Consider the following 21,128-nt stretch of genomic DNA (forward strand, 5'->3'; position numbering starts at 1 on the left):
GAGGTCCTCACGGGGTTTTCCTGCCCCTGACTCCCACCTGCTGTCCACCTCTCCGCAGTACACTACCAGAAGATCATCCACCGTGACATCAAACCTTCCAACCTCCTGGTCGGAGAAGATGGGCACATCAAGATCGCCGACTTTGGTGTGAGCAACGAGTTCAAGGGCAGCGACGCTCTCCTCTCCAACACCGTGGGCACGCCCGCCTTCATGGCGCCCGAGTCGCTCTCTGAGACCCGCAAGATCTTCTCTGGGAAGGTGAGCTTGGGCCTGCCTCAGCCACAGAGTTCTGCCTGTGTTAGTCTTTCGGGTTTTCAGCAGCAAAAATCCAACTCGCCCAGGCTTAAACAGTGAATCCACTGGATTGTGATACTGAGGCGTAGGCTTCAGGCTTGGCTAGATCCAGGGACTCAAACAGAAACCATCTCCCTCCATCTTTCGATTGTTTTCCTTATTTGGTTTCCTCTACAGGTGGGTCAGGCACCAAGGGTCCAGGTTACTTTCAATCATTTGCCAACCTCAGTGGCAATAGCGTTCCTCTTTGTGACTAGCTCCTGCAAAAACCCTGGGGTTGGCTCTGATTGGCCCAACATGGGTCATGTGTCCATGCTTGAACCAATCACTGTGGCTGGGGGTACTGGGGCTCTCATTGGCCTGGCCTGGGTCCTGTGCCTGTGCCTGTGCCAGAGCCTAGGAGACAGGATTGGTCCCGCCCCAGCTCCAAGGCCTGAGAGTCAAGAGGTGGTTCCCCAAAGGAAAGCTGGAGGATTGGATGTTGGACTGCCCCTTGCGCCCTCACACTAAGCTCTCTTTTTCTTGCAGGCATTGGATGTTTGGGCCATGGGTGTGACACTCTACTGCTTTGTCTTTGGCCAGGTAAGAGGGTGGGGTGTCCCGTCCCCTTAGTGCTCCTGGGTGGCCCCTGGGCTAATAGTCATCCTTGCGGGGAGACCATACTTACTTATGTAAGAGTTATTTTAGGCCGGACATATTGGCTCACGCCTGTAATCTCAGCTACTCGGGAAGCTGAGGCAGGAGAATTGCTTGAACCCGGGAAGTGTAGGTTGCAGTGAGCCGAGATCACGCCATTGTACTCCAGCCTGAGTGACAAGAGGGAGACTCCATTTCAAAATAAAATAAAATAAAATAAGAGTTATTTTATTTCTACACCTAGAGCTCAATGTGAAAAAGGATGCCTTCTTAAATGTATATGTGTGTGTATGTCATAATCATATCTGTGAAAAAATGATCTGTTAAAACAGAAGGATTGGCAGAGGCTCTAGAGTTTATAAATAGTTGATAAATTTAAGGCAAGGAGAGCAATCGTGCCACCCCTTCCATTTCTGAGCCCAAGACAGACATCACTAATCAATAACTATGCTCATTCCTCCTGAGCCTGATACTGCTCTGACTTTTTTTCCATCAAGGTATTCCTAGAAGCTGTTGTCAGAGGGGTAGCATTGGAATACACATTAAAAGCTGTTTACCGTTATTGATTTAGGGAGTGCCATTTGGGCTTTTCTGTTGCTATTTTGTTATTATTGATATCTTTTTTTTTTTTTGAGATGGAGTCTTGCTGTCATCCAGGCTGGAGTGCAGTGGTGTGATCTCGGCTCACTGCAACCTCCACCTCCTGGGTTCAAGTGATTCTCCTGCCTCAGCCTCCCAAGTAGCTGGGACTACAGGTGCCAGCCTCCACGCCCAGCTAATTTTTGTATTTTTGTAGGGACGGCTTTTTGCCATGTTGGCCAGGCTGGTCTCAAACTCCTGACCTCAAGTGATCCGCCCACCTCAGCCTCCGAGAGTGCTGGGATTTGGGGTTACAGGTGTGAGCCACTGCACCTGACCTTCTCGTTTTAACTCTGAAGTTCAGTTTGATTATGTGAGCAATAAAAACGTAGATTTTTCCCTTTCCTGAGCTTGTGTTCTTATTGAGGAAAGCTTAAGAAACTTGTGAAGAAATAAAGGAGTTTATAACGATTGCCTCTCAATATTAACCTTTTTCTGTGCTTGTCTGTTCATTCCTTACCCATCCCTCAGTCCATCTGGTTTCTTAATGTATTTCAGAGTAAGTTACCACCATTCTCTGCTCTTCCTTCCAAACGCTTTAGGAGGCAGTGATTAGCTAGAGCTCAAGTCACTGCTCTTAATGAAATCGTTTTCCTTAGACAGGGTGGTTCAGGTACCTCTCTGCCACCTTTTCCACCATTTCAGTGCCCCATGTAAAGCTTCCTTTTCCAGCACACATAACTGAGCTCCTCTTGACTCAGGCCCTCGGCTGGGTGAAAGCTTCGACCCAGAAGGCGGTACAGAAATAGGCGTTGGAGTTAGCTGAATCTAGGCTCACATCACTCTTTGTACTTCCTGAGACGCGTTATTTCTCTGAACTTCTGTTTTTCTCTTCTGTAAAATGAGAATACTCCTTATGATTTCTGATGGCTTCTGAGAGGATTGACAGAAATAATTCAAGTGTCCATTAATTCAGCAGCTATTTATTGAGCCCTTACTTTGTACCAGGAATGCTCTTAGGCACGGGAGAGTTTGCAGTGAGCGAGACAGACAGAAATCCCTGCTTTCTTGGAGCTGACATTCCCGTGGGAGGAGTTAAACAATAAACAAGGCCGGGCGCGGTGGCTCACGCCTGTAATTCCAGCACTTTGGGAGGCCGAGGCGGGCAGATCACGAGGTCAAGAGATAGAGACCATCCTGGCCAACATAGTGAAACCCCGTCTCTACTAAAATACAAAAATTAGCTGGGTGTGGTGGCGCATGCTTATAGTCCCAGCTACTTGGGAGGCTGAGGCAGGAGAATTGCTTGAACCCGGGAAGTGGAGGTTGCAGTGAGCCGAGATCACACCAGTGCACTCCAGCCTGTTGCCTGGCAACAGAGCAAGACTCTGTCTCAAAAAGCAAACAAACAAACAAACAAAAATAAACCAATAAACAAATCTGTACGATAACATCAGGGATGAGTGCTACGATGGGATAGTGTGGGCAGCGGTGGCGTTGGCGGTTGTCTGTTTTAGACGGGTGCAGGAAGGTCTCCCTGAGATGGCGCGCTTTAGTCAAATACCTGCATGGTGGGAGAGACCAAGCCATGTAGATATTGGTGGGAAGAACATTCCAGGGAGGGGGAACAGTGAATGAAAACCCCAGGGCAGGGCGTGGCGTGGTCCAGGGTACACCCTTGCATGTCACTGCCGCTGCTGCCGCGAAGCTTCTGTTTTGTTCTGGTGTTTCTGTTGCTCACCTGGCAAGAGGGTGATGAGCAGTGTTTGCTTTGGTGTAAGTAGGCAAACTGAGGCCCAGCTACAGAGGGAGGCTGCAGTGTGCTTGGGAAAGGCTCTAGCCCTTCGAGAAGGACACTCCTGGGCACTCCTGGCTCTGCCCAGCCTCGGCCGGGCCCCACACCCCTGTGTCTGCACCATTCTTGGGGAGAATGGGAACTGTCTGCTCCCCAGCCTGGGCCGCAATTGTTGGTTTCTCGGCTGTGTCCTATGTGGAGTGGCACAGCACGGGTGGCCGCCGTGGACCGTCACTCTGTCCCTGGTCTCTTCGCAGTGCCCATTCATGGACGAGCGGATCATGTGTTTACACAGTAAGATCAAGAGTCAGGCCCTGGAATTTCCAGACCAGTGAGTATCTCCCACCATCCTGCGTCACCTCCCGGTCCAAGTTCTTGGAAGTCCTGTGTCTCCCACGCCTGATGTGTCTCCCACCCTGACATGTCTCTATCCACAGGCCGGATATAGCTGAGGACTTGAAGGACCTGATCACCCGTATGCTGGACAAGAACCCTGAGTCGAGGATCATGGTGCCGGAAATCAAGGTACCTTGGCTCGGCCAGTGCCCGTGCTTGGAACTGTTTGGCTCAGCTCTGCCTCAGCGAGGCCCCACACCCTTGTGTCCACAGCACCACACCCTCTTTGGCACTGCTGTTCTCCCAGGCCCCGGGGCCTGTGAGCTGCTGGGGGCTCTGTTGAGGGGTGGGGAAGATGTGGGCGTCGTGTGCACTGTGCTCGTGGAGTGGGATCTGTGACCAGCCAGCCTGCACTTGCTCTGATTGGTGTGGGCTAACAGGATCCACCCACCGCCGGCCAACCTGGGGCCCCGTGCTCCACTCCCTGCTGCCGGAACTCGGGTCCTTTCCAAAGGCCAGTCCCTTTGAGAAACTACAGTGAGGACGGGAGGAAATTAGTGAGCAATTCCACCTCCCCAGTCTGCCGAAGTCCACCCTCTTGCAGAAAGCACTCTTAGGAAAGTGTCCTCCCCAACACATCCCCACTAATGCCACACGCATACATCTGGCCCTTTAAGAAATCTAGAGAAAAGAGAAAAAAAAAAAAAGAAAAAGAAAAAGAAAAAAAAATGAAAAAAAAAAGAAATCTAGAGATAGGCCGGGCACAGTGGCTCACGCCTGTAATCCCAGCACTGTGCGAAGCTGAGGCGGGTGGATCACCTGAGGTCAAGAGTTTGAGACCAGCCTGGCCAACATGGTGAAACCCATCTCTACTAAAAATACAAAAATTAGCCAGGTGTGGTGGTGGTCACCTATAATCCCAGCTCCTTGGGAGGCTGAGACAGGAGAATCGCTTGAACCCAGGAGGCAGAGGCTATAGTGAGCCGAGATCATACCATTGCACTCCAGCTTGGGCAACAGAGCAAGACTTCATCTCACAAAAAGAAAAATCTAGAGATTTGCCTGGGGACCTTCTGGGCACCTAGCTAACCAGCATTTGAAGGTGTCTTAACAGGAGGCAGCCCAGAAAGTAATTTTAGGTTTAGGACTTGGACCCAAGGGGCAGACCCCTGTGTGGGTCCTCTCCTGATCGTGTCCTGCCGGCCGGTCTCACTGTGCCCGCCAGCCTCTGTCTCCCCTGCTGTGAGGTGGGGAGAATGCCGCCTGCTGTGTGCTGAGCCTCCCCGGTGTCAGGGATTGTGGCTGAGGCGTGATGGAGGCTCCTTGGGCAGCCAGGCAAGGCAGATGCCAAATTCCAGCCACTTCGGCCAAGACCTGGGGCCGGATGGAGAATTGCCCTGCTCCCATTTCAGCCTCCAAGCTCCTCCTGTCCTGTCTCTGCGTCTTCACGTTCTGCCCCTTTGCTCACCCCCGCCCTCTGCTCGCCAGCTGTCTTGCATGCCTGACCACAGGCCCTCGCCTCTCCCTCCTGCATGCCCTCGTGTCTCCGCTCGCTGGCAGGGCCCTCCGGGAGCCAGCCGCGCCCGCCCCTCACCCCTCCTGTCGTTCATTGAAGCTGCACCCCTGGGTCACGAGGCACGGGGCGGAGCCGTTGCCGTCGGAGGACGAGAACTGCACGCTGGTCGAAGTGACCGAAGAGGAGGTCGAGAACTCAGTCAAACATATTCCCAGCCTGGCGACCGTGGTAAGGTGGCCGGACCCCTGACCAGAGCAGGGACCCAGGAGCCTGAGGTGGGGCCTGGCCAGGACAGGCAGGACACAGGCAGGTGCCTGGGAGTCAGGAGATGGCTGGGGGCCGCCCCTAACCCACAGCTGCTGGCCTCTGGGCCTCGGTCACACATCAGGCCAGGTGACCCCTGCATCTTCTGAGCCAGGTTCCATGTTACCATAGGGAGAGGGGAGTTTCTCCTTCTGGAATTCCTGCTTTCAGAGCTTATCAGGGGAGAATAACTAGGAGAAGTGCCAGGCAGGAGCAAGGGCTGGGAGCCGGGGCTGAGGTCGCTAAGCCAGGATTCCCACCTGGCTGGACTTTCAGGCTCCAGCGTGGATGGTGTAGCACGTCTCACGTCTGCTGTGTCGGCAGCCACCAGGAAAGTTCTGCCCATCTCCTGAGGGTGGGATTTTACTTAGGAGCCACCAGGTCCCCTTTTATGGCCTTGAATTTGGATCCTGACCCAGGAAGAAGAAGCCAGAGTGTCGAGTCCTCAGGCCTAACCTGGGAGGCTCTGGGAATTGCCACTGACCAAGTCCCTGTCCAGGAGGGCAGCGAGCTCCAAGAGGGAGGCCAGGAGTCCTGGGGGTCCAGGCTCTAGGCAGTGGGCCTGGGGACAGAGACCGGCAGGTTGCCCTACCACAGCCACTTCGAAAGGCCTAGTTGCAGTTGGCCAGCACTGGTCCCAGGGGCCGGCAGGCCCTGGGCTCTGGGAGGTACCTGTGAGACTGACTGCAAAGGCACAGAAGGTCCAGCACAGAAGGACAGACTGGCCCTGTAGGGGCCCGGGTGCTGCTCCTCTCCTCCAGCTTTGCACCTCTCCTCTCTTCTTCCCCACACACTTACTCTCTCCTCCTTCCAAAGCTGAGCCCTGGCTGGGGCATCCATCCATATCTTCCTCCACTCCTTTGCCCCGGGGCTGCGCATGACCTTCACTGCTGAAGACTCGCTCACCCCCACGCACCCTTCCTCAGCCCACTCTCTGTGCCTGCAGATGGGGAGGCAGCTGGCTTCGGACTCTGCACCCACTGTGGGTTACTCTGTTCCAGGCTTGGGATGTTCCAGTCCCTGAATCATTTGCCCTCTCTTTGCTCCCCAGCTCTCAGCTGCAGGTTCTTGGGAGAAAGCGTCTGAGCCTGGAGGTCTGGAGTAGGCATTCATTATTCGGGAAACACTTGTGGAACACCAGGCTGGGAGCAGGGGCTGGGTGATGAGCAAAACCCCCATGGCCTCTGTCATGCTTGCGAGGCAGATACTGTTCAAACCAGCAAATGTATGTACAGGGCAAGACATGCCCCTAATGGAGAGACGCTTGGCCCCACTTGGAAGAAGTGGATAGACACTGAAAGATGGTAGGGTGTTAACTCTGCCGAGAGAGGGTGGAGGGGGCTAACACACCCGGGCAGGGCCACTGAAGCAGGGCAAGGAAGTGGAGGGGAGGGTGCGGTGAAGTTTTACATCTTTACTCCAAGAGCCATGGGTTCGAACCAGGGCAGCTGGAGCAGGGATGGGCAAGTAGATACTGGGAGAGGGTCTCACTCAGAACAGGATTGCAAGGTGCAGACCCCCTCCATGTGTTCATCATTCAGCAAACATGGAGCAGCAGCATGTGCCAGGCACAGGTGTCACAGATGAGCATGGCCCAGTACCAGCTCTGGGGGGTCAGGGGGCGGAGCTCCTGGCCTTATAAGAAAGCTATACCTGAGAAGAATCAGCCTCTGGTGCGATCAGAGGTGCAAGGGCTGGGGGCTTCACAGAGGAGAAGTTCCTGCCCTGGGTTGACAAGGCCACAGGGGAGGTGGCAGGGCAGCCTTACCTGGGGAAGTGACACCTGCCCAGGCTCAGAGGAAAGAGGGGCTGGCATGTCCCAGTGACTGTAGGTAGGAACCTCAGCAGGGGAAGAGGCCTTCATTCCCAAAGTCGGTGCTGCTTTTTTTCTTTTTTTTTTTTGAGATGGAGTCCTCCGTCGCCCAGGCTGGAGTGCAATGACACGATCTTGGCTCACTGCAACCTCTGCCTCCAGGGTTCAAGCAATTCTCCTGTCACAGCCTCCTGAGTAGCTGGGATTACAGGCGTCCATCACCACGCCCAGCTAATTTTTGTATTTTTAGTAGAGACAGGGTTTCTCCATGTTGGCCAGGCTGGCTCAGGTGATCTGCCTGTCTCAGCCTCCCAAAGTGCTGGGATTACAGGCGTGAGCCACCACACCCAGTCCCTACCTTCTTTTAAATTGAGGTAGGGCCGGGCGCGGTGGCTCAAGCCTGTAATCCCAGCACTTTGGGAGGCCAAGGCGGGTGGATCACGAGGTCAAGAGATCGAGACCATCCTGGTCAACATGGTGAAACCCCGTCTCTACTAATACAAAAAATTAGCTGGGCACGGTGGCGCGTGCCTGTAATCCCAGCTACTCAGGAGGCTGAGGCAGGAGAATTGCCTGAACCCAGGAGGCGGAGATTGCGGTGAGCCGAGATCGCGCCATTGCGCTCCAGCCTGGGTATCAAGAGCGAAACTCCGTCTCAAAAAAAAAAAAAAAAAAAAAAAAAAATTGAGGTAGAATTCACATAAAATTAAAGTGAACAAGTCAGTGGCATTTGGGACATTGTCAGTGGCATGTAGTTATCCCCTCCATAGTTCTGAACATTTTCATGACTTTACACCCTCGTCCATCAGCAGTCACCCTCCATTCCCCTCCCCCCGGCCCTGGCACCGACTCACCTGCCCTTCGTGTCTATAGATTTGTGTATTCTGGTGGAATCCTACACTGTGTGGCCTTTTGGGCCTGGCTTCTTTCACATAGCGTAAGGTTTTCAGGGTCCATCCATGTCACAGCCTGGATCAATGCTTCATTCCTTTTATGACTGAATCATGTTACTTCACATGGACAGGGTTTAGTAGGGACAGGGTTTCACCATATTGGCCAGACTGGTCTCGAACTCCTGACCTTGTGATCCGCCTGCCTCAGCCTTCCAAAGAGCTGAGATTATAGGCGTGAGCCACCGCGCCTGGCCTCGATGTTTCTTAAACACTCATTTTTCTTGTTAGCAGCAAATGCTTAAAAAGTCAGAAGCTCAGTGAATTCCTGAAACAGCCTGAAGGGGCACGGCACCCGGTTGGGGTGGGGTGAGGGGTCCAGTGACTCTTACGGGGTCTGCAGGCCGTTCTCTTCCTGGGAAATGGCAGCCAAGAGCATCAGCAAGGGTGCTTGTTCACGCCCGTGCTCCAGAACTTTCTGGGGCTCTCTGGCTGGCCATAGGCCAAGTTCCAGACCCCTCTGGGTGAGGATTCTGAGTCAGGGAGTGAGGGGACCAGGTCTGGGTTTTGGAAGGGATGGGAGGGAAGGAAGTGGAAAGCAGAAGGCCTGGGAGAGGCGCTGAGCAGTGGCTGAGGGGTGCGGTGCAGGACGCACCTTTTTCCAGAGGATTCTCTCGGCGGGGGTTGCTGGGGGGCTGTTTCCCAGCCAGGCTGCCTGTGTGGTCTGTGTTTAGTATGGGCAGAGCTGGGCCACCACCGAGGCTAGCCCCCATCATCTCTCAGGAACACCTTCTGGGGTGGCCAAGCTCTTCTCCTCACACCACACCAGCTTGTGACCTGGTCATCCTCAGCATTCTGGGATGTTTCCCATCCCCGACTAAGATGCAGCCCCCTGAGAAACTGGTACCCTGGTGCGTTGCTGGGGGGAATGTAAAATGCCTTGGCCGCTGTAGGAGACAGTCTGATGTTTCCTCTAGATGTTCATCATAGAATTACCACGTGACCCAGAAATGCCTCTCCTCGTCTGTGCCCAAGAGAAATGACATTTTGTGTGGGTAACATGTCTATACCAAAATTCATACATGAATGTTCATAGCAGCGCTATTCACAGTGGCCAAAGGGTAGGAATGCATGTCCATTGGTAGATGAACGGAGAAGCTGAATTTGGTCCGTCTGTGTGGAGTGTTATTGCTGGGCCGTAGAAAGCAGTGAAGCACTGATCACGCTCCAGCAGCATGACGCTGAGTGAGAGAAGCCGGACACAACGGGCCGTGTGTGGTATGATTTCAGCTATAGGAACATCCCCGATGGGTCAGTGTGCACAGACAGGGAGCTTAGTGGTCACCAGGGGCTGGAGGAAGGGTGAGTGGGGCGTGCCTTGCTAACAGGCTTGGGGTGTCTTTTCGGGGTAATGCAAATGTTCTGAAATTAGATAGTGGGCCTGTGAATATACTAAAAACCATCGAATCATATACTTCATGATGGTGGGAGCCAGGCCTGGTGGCTCATGTCTGTAATCCCAGCACTTTGGGAGGCCGGGATGGGCGGAACACCTGAGGTCAGGGGCTCAAGACCAGACTGGCCAATATGGTAAAACTCCGTCTCTACTAAAATACAAAAATCAGTTGGGCGTGGTGGCAATGCCTGTAGTCCCGGCTACTTGGGAGGCTGAGGCAGGATAATCCCTTGAACCTGGGAGGCGGAGGTTGCAGTAAGCTGAGATTGCACCACTGCACTCCAGCCTGGGTGACAGAGCAAGACTCCACCTCAAAAAAAAAAAAAGTTTATGTCATGTGAATTATATTTTGATTTTTGTTTTTTTTCAAACCCATGTATTATTTTTTTTCTCTATTTCAATAGGTTTTTGGGAGCAGGTGGTGTTTGGTTACGTCGATAAGCACTTTAGTGGTGATTTCTGAGATGTTGGTGCGCCCACCACCTGAACAGTATACACCACACCCCGTGTGCAGGCTTTTATCCGTCACCCATCCTCCCACCCTTCCCGCCAAGTCCCCAAAGTCCATTGTGTCATTCTTACGCCTTCGCGTCCTCATAGCTTAACTCCCACTTATAAATAAGAAGATATGATGTTTGGTTTTCCATTCCTGAGTTACTCACTTTTGTATGTCTCAATTTTGAAAAAGCAGCCCAACTCCCAGAATCATACCTAGGAGGCAATAGTTTCTCACTGGGGTGGTCATAGACAGCTTTCACCAAAAATAAAGGCCTGGCCTTGAAGATGAGACAGGCTGAGGGGCCTGGGGAGCCTATCCAGCCATGGCTCCCATGAGACAGAGGTGCCAGTGTGCCCAAGGGATGGTGCAGGCCCACCCTCCTGGAGCACAGGCCTGTGGGGGTTGGCGAGGCAGGGACTAGATGATGACCGGCCTCGAATGTCAGACCAGGGGGTTGGGATCTTACCTTGTTGGCAGCCAGGGAGCCACAGGAAGTTTTGGAACAAGTCAGACTTAGGGATGGCGCTGTCACATGCACCCAGGTGGGAAGGATGTTGCCAGTTTCTCTCAAAGGCCTGCCGCAGGCCACTAGCCCTGGGAGCTGGCAGGGGCTGGGGAGAAGGAAGAGGGAGGGTGTTGCCTGGAGTCGCCCCCACCTGCCAGGCAGTCACCTGCCACCTCCTCTTTTCTCCCTCTTCAGATCCTGGTGAAGACCATGATACGGAAACGCTCCTTTGGGAACCCATTTGAGGGCAGCCGGCGGGAGGAGCGCTCATTGTCAGCGCCTGGAAACCTGCTCACGTGAGTGGCCGCCTGCCTTCTTGGGTCGGGGAGTGGGTGGCTGGAGGCTGAGCTTGGGGCAGCCCTGCCCAGCCCACTCTGCACAGGCCCTCCCTGAAGTGGTGCCATCTGGAGAGACTCAGATGAAAGCCGCCTGGCACACCGGGGCAGTCAGCACCCCTTCCTGGGCTCAGCGCACCCCCTTTTGCTGATGGCTAAGCCACCTGAAGTTTACCTTTCTCGGGGACTTGCACTGTATTTGGGGTTGCTCTGGGCGGTCGGAAGGAAAGCACTTTTCTGGGCCGGGAAGCATGAGTGCCTGATGGGGAGGTTGAGGCTCTGCGATGGGTGAGTGAGCAGTGTGGTCTCACTCAGGACCCCGTGTGTCCAGGCAGAGGTGTCCACTCATCGGCTGTCAACACCATCCTGGCTCCAGCTCTCTGAAGCTGGTGTTTGGGGTCTGAGTGTCTCTGGGGTGGGGGAACGGGCATCCCATGGATCCCAAGGTTCCCTTCTCATTTCCCTTTTCCCTCCCTCTGGTGATTCCAGCAAAAAAACAGCCAGGGAATGTGAGCCCCTGTCTGAGCTCAAGGTAATGCCTGCCTGCCTGTGCCGTAGCCTCTGCTGGGGCCTGGGGGTGGGGGCAGCTGCAGAGCACGGGGCATCCTCACCTAGGCAGACGTTCCTTCCAGCCTGGGCCGCTGTGGCCAGGCTCACCACGGGCCTCCAGACCCAGTATTAGAACGAGGGGCCTCGGGGGCTTGGACCCGATGGTGAGTCATGCATGTGGGCTGGGGCTGTGGGTGCATGGCGCTCCAGCTGGAATGCCTGTGGATGCACCCAGGTCTGAAGACCCCTGTGGCACCCATGTCTTCTCAGTGCACGTCAATGGCATTGAAGCTCTGTCATGGGGCCCATGGGCGCCCCAGCGAGTCCGCATGGTCAGAGCATAGGTCAGGCATGCTGCACTGTGTGGCTCTTCGCTCAGGGCTCTCTGGCCTCCACTCTTCTTTCTTTGATGTATTTAGACCTAGGAAATAAATCCCCTTCCTGCCTGTTGCAAAGTAATGTAAGCATTCTCTCACCCAAGTGGGATGCAGACCTTCTTGCTGTCAGCCACGCTTCCTTCACACACATATCCAGCCCGGTGACCAGAACCTCCCAGGACAGATGAGGCTTTGTGTCCTATGAGACTGGGGGAACCTGCTGGGCACTGCTGCAGGTGCCATGGTGGGTGGGGACCCCACTGTCCTTCCCACTGAGCCCGTCGTGGCCACCTGATTCGGTGGGCGCTCCAGGCAGCGTCTTCTTTTTCTTTTTTATTTTTCGAGATGGAGTCACCCTCGTGTCTCCCAGGCTGGAGTGCAGTGGCGCGATCTCGGCTCGCTGCAACCTCCGCCTCCCGGATTTGAGATTCTCCTGCCTCAGCCTCCCGAGTAGCTGGGACTACAGGCAGGTGCCACCACGCCCGGCTAATTTTTGTATTTTTAGTAGAGATGGGGTTTCACCATGTTGGCCAGGATGGTCTTGATCTCTTGACCTCATGATTCATCCACCTTGGCCTCCCAAAATGCTGGGATTACAGGTGTGAGCCACCGCGCCTGGCCCTGTTTCTTGAAAATAGCTTTATTGAGATATCATTCACATACCATGTCATTCACCCATGGGAAGTGTAGGATTCAGTGCTTTCTAATACAGTCAGAGTTCTGCAGCCATCATCACCGTCAACTTTAGGAGATTTTCACCAGCCCAAGAAGACACTCTACACTCCTGAGCTGTCCCGATCCAACTCCCCCACCCGAGCCACCACTCACCTTTTAATTTTCTATGGATTTGCCTATCCCGGACATTTCATATAAATGGCATCATACACTACGTGGCCTTTTGTGTCTGGCTTCTTTCACTTAGCATCATGTTTTCGAGGTTCATCCATGCTTTTATGTGCATTAGTGCTTCATGCCTTTTTGTGGCCACATAATATTCCATTGTATGGACACGCCTCACTTTGTTCATCCATTCACCTGCAGATGGACTTGTCTCCACCTTTTGGCTCTTGAATGCAGACTGATGCTATGAACATTGGCGTACAGGTGTCAGGAGTTGGCTTACGAGATGCAATGGATTGGCCACCCATCCCGTGGGAGTAGGGAGTCAGGGCTTATGTGGTAATCGAGGAGGAACACCTGTTTGGGAGTTACTTATGCTTTTGAGAGAAACCTTGCCCTCCAGCATAGAGCAGGGAAAATGGCAATCCCTCAGAGCTGGTCTTCAGCACCTCAGAAGGCGGACGAAGTCCCCCACCTTGTGCCCAGACAGATGCCTGGGCAGCCTGGCCTTTGGTGTGAGCCTCACGGGACGATGGAGTGGAAACCCAGTGGGCTGGCCTGCCCTCGGCCTTCCTCCTCTCAGTCTCCATTTTAGGGTCTGCCACCAGACTGGGGCTACCTCCCGTCTGGGAGCAAGTCTGCTAAGTCTGCTGTTGGTTTCTTTTCTATTTTCTTTTTTGAGAGAGGGTCTTGCTCTGTTGCCCAGGCTGGAGTGTAGTGGCATGATTTCGGCTCACTGCAGCCTCTGCCTCCTAGGCTCAAGTGATTCTCCTGCCTTAGCCTCCTGCATAGCTGGGATTACAGGTGCTCACCACCATGCCTGGCTAATTTTTGTATTTTTTTTAGTAGAGATGGGGTTTCACCATGTTGGCCAGACTGGTCTCGAACTCCTGACCTCAGGTGATCCGCCTGCCTCGGCCTCCCAGAGTGCTGGGATTACAGACATGAGCCACCGAGGCTGGCCCTATTTTCAATGAGATCAAAATTGCAAGACAGCAGTAGATGGAGATTGGCTCAAAGGGCTGTACCGCCCCTTCTTCCTGTCACCTGGGATCCCCTGCCCTCAGCCCCCAGCAGGTGGGATGCCTTGGTCATGGGAGCTCACAGAGCTGATTCAGACACTGGGGGTCTTGGACTGGAGGCCCCCCTGCCGTCTACAATAAGACCCAGCCCCTACCCACAGGCAATTGCGAGGGTGGAGACTGAAGGCCTGACCTGATGTCTTGTTACAGTGCCTTCTCCCCGGATCTTCCCTGCCGCCTTCATCAGAAACATAGCAAGCCAGACATCACGCTTTATCTTCCCTTGCATAAGGACAGGCTCCCGCCTGGACAGGAGACACAGATTGCTGTTGGGGAAGGACAGACAGTGACCCATGTGGCATGCCCAGTGGCCTCCCTAAGATCGGGGGAGCTGTGTGATGGTGGTGAGGGGATGGGCCCCTCCTTGGGGATTCCCCTCGTACCTGTCACACCATCCACGCTGTCACACCGGCGGCTCTAGCCTGGGCTCTTCAGGGACATAGGGGCTCTCCTCCCTCCACTTCCAGGAAGGAAGGGGCCTCCTTTTCTGTCTGAGGGGGTCCTCCCCCAGGACTGGCTGTGGGAGGGCTGAGGTGGGAGGATCACTGGAACAGTTGTCAGCAGCCCTTTCCTGAGGGCCAGCAGTGTGCCAGGCCACGGGGGAGGCCCTGATCACCCCCCCCCCCCCCACACACACACACACACAAGGAACTCAACAGCTGGTGACTGAGGACAAGTGTCACAGTCCCTTCCCTGCTAGAGCTCATAACCTAGGTGGGGGGTCGAGGTACCTAAGAATCTGGCATGACAGGCACCGTGGGGTGGGGTGGGGGCACGTTCTACTTGGGATTTGTGCAGTGATTCTTGGTGTTACATAGTTTTGCAATGTTGTACAGCTCCTTGCTAATTTTGGCAGATGATGCTGGTCTTTCATTTACAGAGGGGTTGGCTGCCGAGTCTTCTTTGAAAAATGTATGTGAGCAAAGAAAAGGGGGAGAGGATCTCAAAGACTGGGTTATGTAGATCACGTTCCAGGGGGTGTGCGATGGCTCACTTGGGCAGGGGGGGCCAGATGTGGGAGCAGCTGGCTCAAGAGCCTCGCTGGCATATCTTGGAGTCTTAACGTTGGTTTTCTGTTCGGTGAGCAGGAAGCAAGGCAGCGAAGACAACCTCCAGGGCACCGACCCGCCCCCCATAGGGCAGGAGGAAGTGCTCTTGTGAAAGGCAGCCCCTGCGTGGAAAGTTGCGGGGCCCCTGCCCCCGGCTCCCCCGCACGCATGCATCCACCGCAGCTGGAGGAGGCGATGGAGTCCGAGTAGCTGCCTGGACCGCTCGACCTCGCATGCACGCCGCGTCGCCTCTGCGGGGGCTGCTACACCCGCGTTTCCATAGCAGCATGTCCTACGGAAACCGAGCACGTGTGTAGAGCCTTGATCGTCATCTCTGGTTATTTGTTTTTTCCTTTGTTGTTTTAAAGGGGACAAAAAAAAAAAGGACTTGACTCCGTGACGTCGACCTTGGCCGCTGGCTGGCTGAACAGGCAGGTGTGAGGAGTTGCAGACCCAAACCCATGTGCATTTTGGGACAGTTGCTTTTTAAAACGTTTTTATGCCAAAAATCCTTCATTGTGATTTTCAGGACCGTGTCAGATAGACTGAGTGTGTGTGAGGTTTGACAACTGTGGGAAAATGAGCAAAAAACTCCGACACTCTGAGGCCATGGAGGTGGTTGCTGCATTTGAGAGGGAGTAGGCGGTTAGATGTGGCTCCTTGTGCAAACCCAAACCGTGGCACCTTCCAGAGTTGTGGACTCCAGGAGGCAGAGTGGGGCTGGCCCTCAGTAGCTGCAGGGAGCTCTGATGCAACTTATTTCTAAGAAGGATTTTAAAATTTTTTTAATGGGTAGAATTGTAGTCAGGAAAACAGAAAGGGCTTGAAATTTAGTAAGTGCTTCTAGAAGGGGATTTTCCAAGCCTGGAAGGGTATTTGGCAGCTGTGGAGGGAAAAGTTTCTCCTGAAAGACTGAACGTGTTTCTTCATGACAGCTGCTGAAAGCAGGTTTCTGAGATAGTTGACTGAGCTCTGGTAAATCTCTTTGTCAAGTTACAAAAACTTCAGGTGAAATCCTATGCTTCCATGTACATTACAAGGCTTAAGATTAAACAAAAAATATTTTCAAGTCTCTAACTAGACTGAACTCTAGAGCACAATAGTTCAGAAATGATTTAGAGCTTCCAGGATCTAGTTCACGGCTCAGGCATGTGATCAGTTAGAGCCAATGAAACCTATGCCTGTCTGTATATATTAGCAGCTTAGCTAGTTCATAACCTGTGTATTCTAGAGACTGCTAAGGTTTTGTTTTCATTTTAAATCCTAGCTGATTGTTGTGGTCAATGAAATACCCAGTTTCTGGAGGGCCAGTTGGGAAATGCTTTCACTGGACTGACACACAAGTGATCCTCCTGAGGATCTGAGCTTCCCTAGACTCCACACAGTAAGCTTGGCACCCTTTTAGAGAAGACGGTTGAAACCCACAGCACTCCTCAGGGTATGAGGAAACCAGGGCTGGGCACGGGAAGTTCCCCTTTGTAGCTAAAAGTCCAGAAAGGCAGGGTTTATCTTTTTGACTTCCAATTAATATTGGGAAGCTTGGTTGAGGCTCCAGTGTGACTCCTTTCAGAGCCAGGGTGGGGGAGGGTGAAGCTGACGGGGAGGAAAGCTGGAAGGACTCCGCCCTGGGAGATCCCCAGCTCTGCTTTCCAGCGCTTGGCAGAATCTGAGCTGGGGAAAGACTGTACCAGGAACTGGGTTCGGAAGACTCCGCTTCCCTGTCGTTTCCATCTGATCAGCCCTGGTGTGAGGACTTCTCAGATGAAGGCAAGGCCTTGTACCCCTGCCCAGCCCGTTCGTAGAGCCCTGGGCATTCTTGGTTTCCATAGATCCTAACTAAGCTCTTGACTGTAGTTTAGCCAGACTTTTCTTGTTATCTTATAAGCAGTTCAGAATTAGGGAATGTGGGCTTTGAAGAGCAAAGGACAGGTCATCTAGAGAGGGTCGTCTGGCCTGCTTGCTGGGTCTTTGTCACCCAGCACTTCCTCTTGCACTTCTTCTTTACATTTATGGGGAAAGGACTCAATGGTCCCAGCCCTCCTGGCACTAGATGGGGCTTGGCTAGTTTGCAATAAGCACCTTGCAGAGGTTAAAGCCAGTAGGTCCCTAGTCTGATGCCCAGCCTGCCTGTGGGCTCTGGCTGGCCTGGTGGCTGGCCCAGGGGGCGGCAGCGCTCAGAGCTGCGGCAGGGCTTCTCTTGTTTACATAGCTGCATCCGACAATGCCATTTCTCCCCACCATGGAAACTTCCATCTAAGATTTCTTCCAGGGAATGCCAGCAATCAGGCAGCACCCAGCTGTTGGGGCAGTGGGGTGGGAGAGGCCCACATTGATGACTTTTTTTTTATACGAAGAAACACCAAAGAAAGCTGTGGAAAGGACCTGCCCCACCTGCAAAGGATAAGCCAAAAGGTAAACACAAAGCATTTGAGCTACACTCTCTCTCAGAGCACACTGATTTTTCAAAAGCCAGCTCTGTCGGGAAAGGAGGCGCTGTTATGAGCAGCTCTTCCCGTGGGCACAGAGGACGCCCATCATTTCCTCCATTGCTGGCTTATCTGTGGGACCAATTTGGTGTAAGCACCCTGTGACCTGCACCTGTGGCCTCGAAGGAAGCACAAACCCTCCAGCCACTTTCCATTTCCTCGGCCCTTTTCCGCACCCCCCTTCCGTGCTACCAGTTGCCAGTGGCTCCCAGAAAGCCTTATCGAGCCCCTTGTTGACACTTGGGGCTGCAGAGGTCTGTCCCCACTGGTCTGGCCTTTCCCGAGAGGCAGGGCTCCCATCCTCAGCCTTTCTGGAACAAGGAGGGGAACGCCTGTGCAGGTGGATACACAGGCCCGGCCTGTCGCTCTCACTCGTCTTCCAGTGGGGAGCTTCCAGTGGGGAGCTTCACGTTGCCGAGTGGAAGAATCATGACCTCCACTTGCTTCCAAGGTGCTAGGGAAGTTTCAGGGTATGCTGGTTCCCCGCTCCAGCTGGAGGCCGAGTTTCTGGGGACTGCCGACTTTTCTACTCTACGATCGATTCAACGCCCGATGCTTCTGTTTCATTCCTGACCCTTTCTACTATGCACTTTCCTTTTATCAGGTGTACAGAGTTAAATACTGTGTATTTATCACTAAAAAGTACATGAACTTAAGAGAAAAATAAGCCTTTGGTGTTTTTCCACAGATGTTTAAGCTTCTCTGTAAAGTTGAAATAAACAGACAGCAAAATGGTGCAAAGCTGGGGCCTGTTTGGGATGTTTGTGCTGGTTGTTGTGTTTGTGTTGGTTGTTGCGTTTGCATTGGTGGTTGTGTATTCAGGCCATCTGCCCTGATGTGTGTATTCCTTCCTCAGGCTGACAGCAAGGTCAGATGCCCAAGTCAGAGCTACTGTATTCAGCAAATCTCGAATTGACAGCATGGCCTAGGACCTCGCTACTCAGTGTGTGGGCTAGAAATGCAGCTGTCAGCTGGGCGCGGTGGCTCATGCCTGTAATCCCAGCACTTTGGGAGGTCGAGGCAGGTGGATCACCTGAGGTCAGGAGTTTGAGACCAGCCTGACAACATGGAGAAAACCCGTCTCTACTAAAAATACAAAAAATTAGCCAGGCATGGTGGCGCATGCCTGTAATCCCAGCTATTTGGGAGGCTGAGGCAGGAGAATTGCTTGAACCCGGGAGGTGGAGGTTGTGGTGAGCTGAGATCATGCCACTGCACTCCAGCCTGGGTAACAAGAGCAAAACTCCATCTCAAAAAAATAAATATAAAAAAGAAGTGCAGGAGGCAGCCATGACTGTAGCTCATGCCTGCAATCCCAGCACTTTGGGAGGCCAAGATGGGCAGATCATGAGGTCAGGAGTTCAAGACCAGACTGACCAACATGGTGAAACCCCGTCTCTACTAAAAAATACAAAAATTAGCTGGGCATGGTGGCTTGTGCCTGTAATCCCAGCTACTTGGCAGGCAGAGGAAGGAGAATTGCTTGAACTGGACCTGGGAGGCGGAGGTTGCAGTGAGCTGAGATTGTGCCACTGCACTCCAGCCTGGGCTACAGAGCGAGACTCCATCTCAAAAAAAATTTTAATCGAGTGTGGTGGTGCATGACTGTGGTCCCAGCTACTCGAGAGGCTGAGGTGGGAGGATTGTGTGAGCCCTGGAGGTCAAGGCTGCAGTGAGCCGTGATCATGCCACTGCACATCAGCCTGGGCAGCAGAGCAAGACGCTGTCCCAAAGATTAAAGAAAGGCAGATGCCCAGGCTTGGCTTAAACCTGCTCCCCAGGTGAGTCATCTGCATGCTGAAGTTTGAGCAGCACTGTTCTTGCAGGCAGGTAATTGCAAGATTCTGGTGGAGGCCAGACAGGTGCGTAGCCCCCGAGCAGTCTCAGTCACACTGAGCTATGGCCTGCCATGCCACATGATGCTTTGCCCCATGAGGTAGGCATTAGCCACGTTTATGGATCATCATCTGTGAGGTGAGGCTCCAAAAAGTCAGTCGTCCAAGGGTTAGAATTTGCCAGCAAAACCCTTCTGGGTTTTCTTTTTCTTTTTTGAGACAGGGTCTCGTTCTGTCACCCAGGCTGGAGTGCAGTGGCAGTCTTGGCTCACTCCAGCCTCCACCTCTCAGGCTTAAGTGATCCATTCATCTTAGCCTCCAAAGTAGCTGGGACCACAGGGGCCTGCCACCACACCCAGATAGTTTAATTTTTATTTTTAGACAGAGTCTTGCTGGAGTGCAGTGGTGCGATCTCAGCTCACTGCAACCTCTGCCTCTGGGTTTAAGCAATTCTCTGCTTCAGCCTCCTGAGTAGCTGGGATTACAGGCACGTGCCACCGCACTCGGCTAATTTTTTGTATTTTTAGTAGAGTCGGGGTTTCACCGTGTTAGCTGGGATGGTCTTGATCTCCTGACCTTGTGATCCACCTGCCTCCATCACCCAAAGTGCTGGGATTATAGGGGTGAGCCACCGCGCCCGGCCAATTTTTAAATTTTTTGGCCTCACTACATTGGCCAAACTTCTGGGCTCAAGCAATCCTCCCACCTCAGCCTCCCAAGTAGCTGGGCCTACAGGTGTGCACCACCACACCTGGCTAATTTTTAAATTATCTGTAGGGATGAGGTCTCATTATATGTTGCCCAGGCTGGTCCCACCCTCGGCCCAAGTAATCCTCCTGCCTCGGCCTCCCAAAGTGCTGGGATTACAGGCACGCATCCCCATGCCCAGCCCCTGCTGGTGTTCACCACATCTAGAAGCTGTTTTAGAATGGTTGCTTCTCCAGGTCTGAGGTTCGAGGGCTCTCTGCATTGCTTTCCTGGCTTTAAACCTCATTTTTCCATTATCAAGGGGCATCAGATGAAGTCTGAGATTCCTGTCCATCGCTGCAGAAATATGACATTGAAATCCTGGCCTTTAAGGGTCAGGAGCAGGGAGTTCCTGTTAAAGCTCTCATGAATCTGACGAAAGCGACAGGAAGTGCACACAGGTGCATCACCGTGCAGCAGCGCTTTAGGCATTTCTGGACTCCTGGAATCCCATCCCCGGATATGAGGCCGAAGGTCGGCTACTTAGGAGGCGGCCACCAGGGGGCCCCAATGAGGGGGTGGCATAGCTGAACGCGAGGTAACTCCGGTGAGTAGATGAGCAGTGACCCCCACAGCCATCCCTCACCCCAACACTGGCTTGCTTTCACATTTTTATTTTGTAAAAGAGGAGGCTGAACAACGTCTCTCCCACCTCAGAAGACAGCCAGTGACGATCCCTCCTTAACCGGCAAGATCATAGACACACACATTGCCTTAAGTCTGTTTTGTGCTGCTGTAACAGAGGACCTAAGACTGGGTAATTTGTAAAGAACAAAAATTGATTTCTCACACTTCTGGAGGGCAGGAAGTTCAAGATGAAGGTGCCGGCTGGTTTGGTATCTGGTGAGGGCTGCTCTCTGCTTCCAAGAGGGTGCCTTGATGCTGCATCCTTTGGAGGGAGGAGCATTTGTCCTTGCATGGCAGAGGGTGGCAGGGCAAAGAGTGGATGAACTCCCCTCCTATAGGGTACTGGCCCCATTCACGAGGGCCACGCAGTCCTGAGTCACCGCCCCAAGGCTTCACCTCCCAATACTGTTGCATTGGGGATTAAGTTCCCAACATGTGAATTTCAGCAGACATCTTCAGACCCTATCACCACTTCTAAACATTTCAGCTCCATTTGACCCTTGAGCCCAAGCAAGCACTTTTTATTTTTAGTTTTTCAGACAGGGTCTCACTGTGGCGCCCAGGCTGGAGTGCAGCGGC

At 53.2% G+C, this 21,128-nt stretch overlaps 1 protein-coding gene across 7 annotated transcripts in view; it reads left to right on the forward strand.

Annotated features, from left to right (window-relative positions):
- CAMKK2 (calcium/calmodulin dependent protein kinase kinase 2) overlaps nucleotides 1-18,081 on the forward strand; it is a 59,095-nt gene extending 41,014 nt beyond the window's left edge. For 2 of the 7 annotated variants that reach the window (XM_064379691.1, XM_064379692.1), the window contains exons 10-17: nucleotides 59-258; nucleotides 823-876; nucleotides 3,562-3,635; nucleotides 3,742-3,829; nucleotides 5,256-5,384; nucleotides 10,818-10,918; nucleotides 11,447-11,489; nucleotides 14,894-18,081. In XM_064379691.1, the coding sequence (XP_064235761.1) occupies nucleotides 59-258; nucleotides 823-876; nucleotides 3,562-3,635; nucleotides 3,742-3,829; nucleotides 5,256-5,384; nucleotides 10,818-10,918; nucleotides 11,447-11,489; nucleotides 14,894-15,064 (860 nt within the window). In that variant the 3' untranslated portion in view covers nucleotides 15,065-18,081. Of the gene's footprint in view, nucleotides 1-58; nucleotides 259-822; nucleotides 877-3,561; nucleotides 3,636-3,741; nucleotides 3,830-5,255; nucleotides 5,385-10,817; nucleotides 10,919-11,446; nucleotides 11,490-13,955 lie in introns of all 7 variants that reach the window. The other 5 variants (XM_064379696.1, XM_064379693.1, XM_064379695.1 and 2 more) reach the window with 5 other exon arrangements.
- The last annotated feature ends 3,047 nt before the right edge of the window (nucleotides 18,082-21,128 follow it).

This window comes from Aotus nancymaae, unplaced genomic scaffold (genome assembly GCF_030222135.1).
Source record: "Aotus nancymaae isolate 86718 unplaced genomic scaffold, 86718_ANA_hifiasm-v0.15.2.pri h1tg000021l, whole genome shotgun sequence".
Classification (NCBI taxonomy): Eukaryota; Metazoa; Chordata; class Mammalia; order Primates; family Aotidae; genus Aotus; species Aotus nancymaae.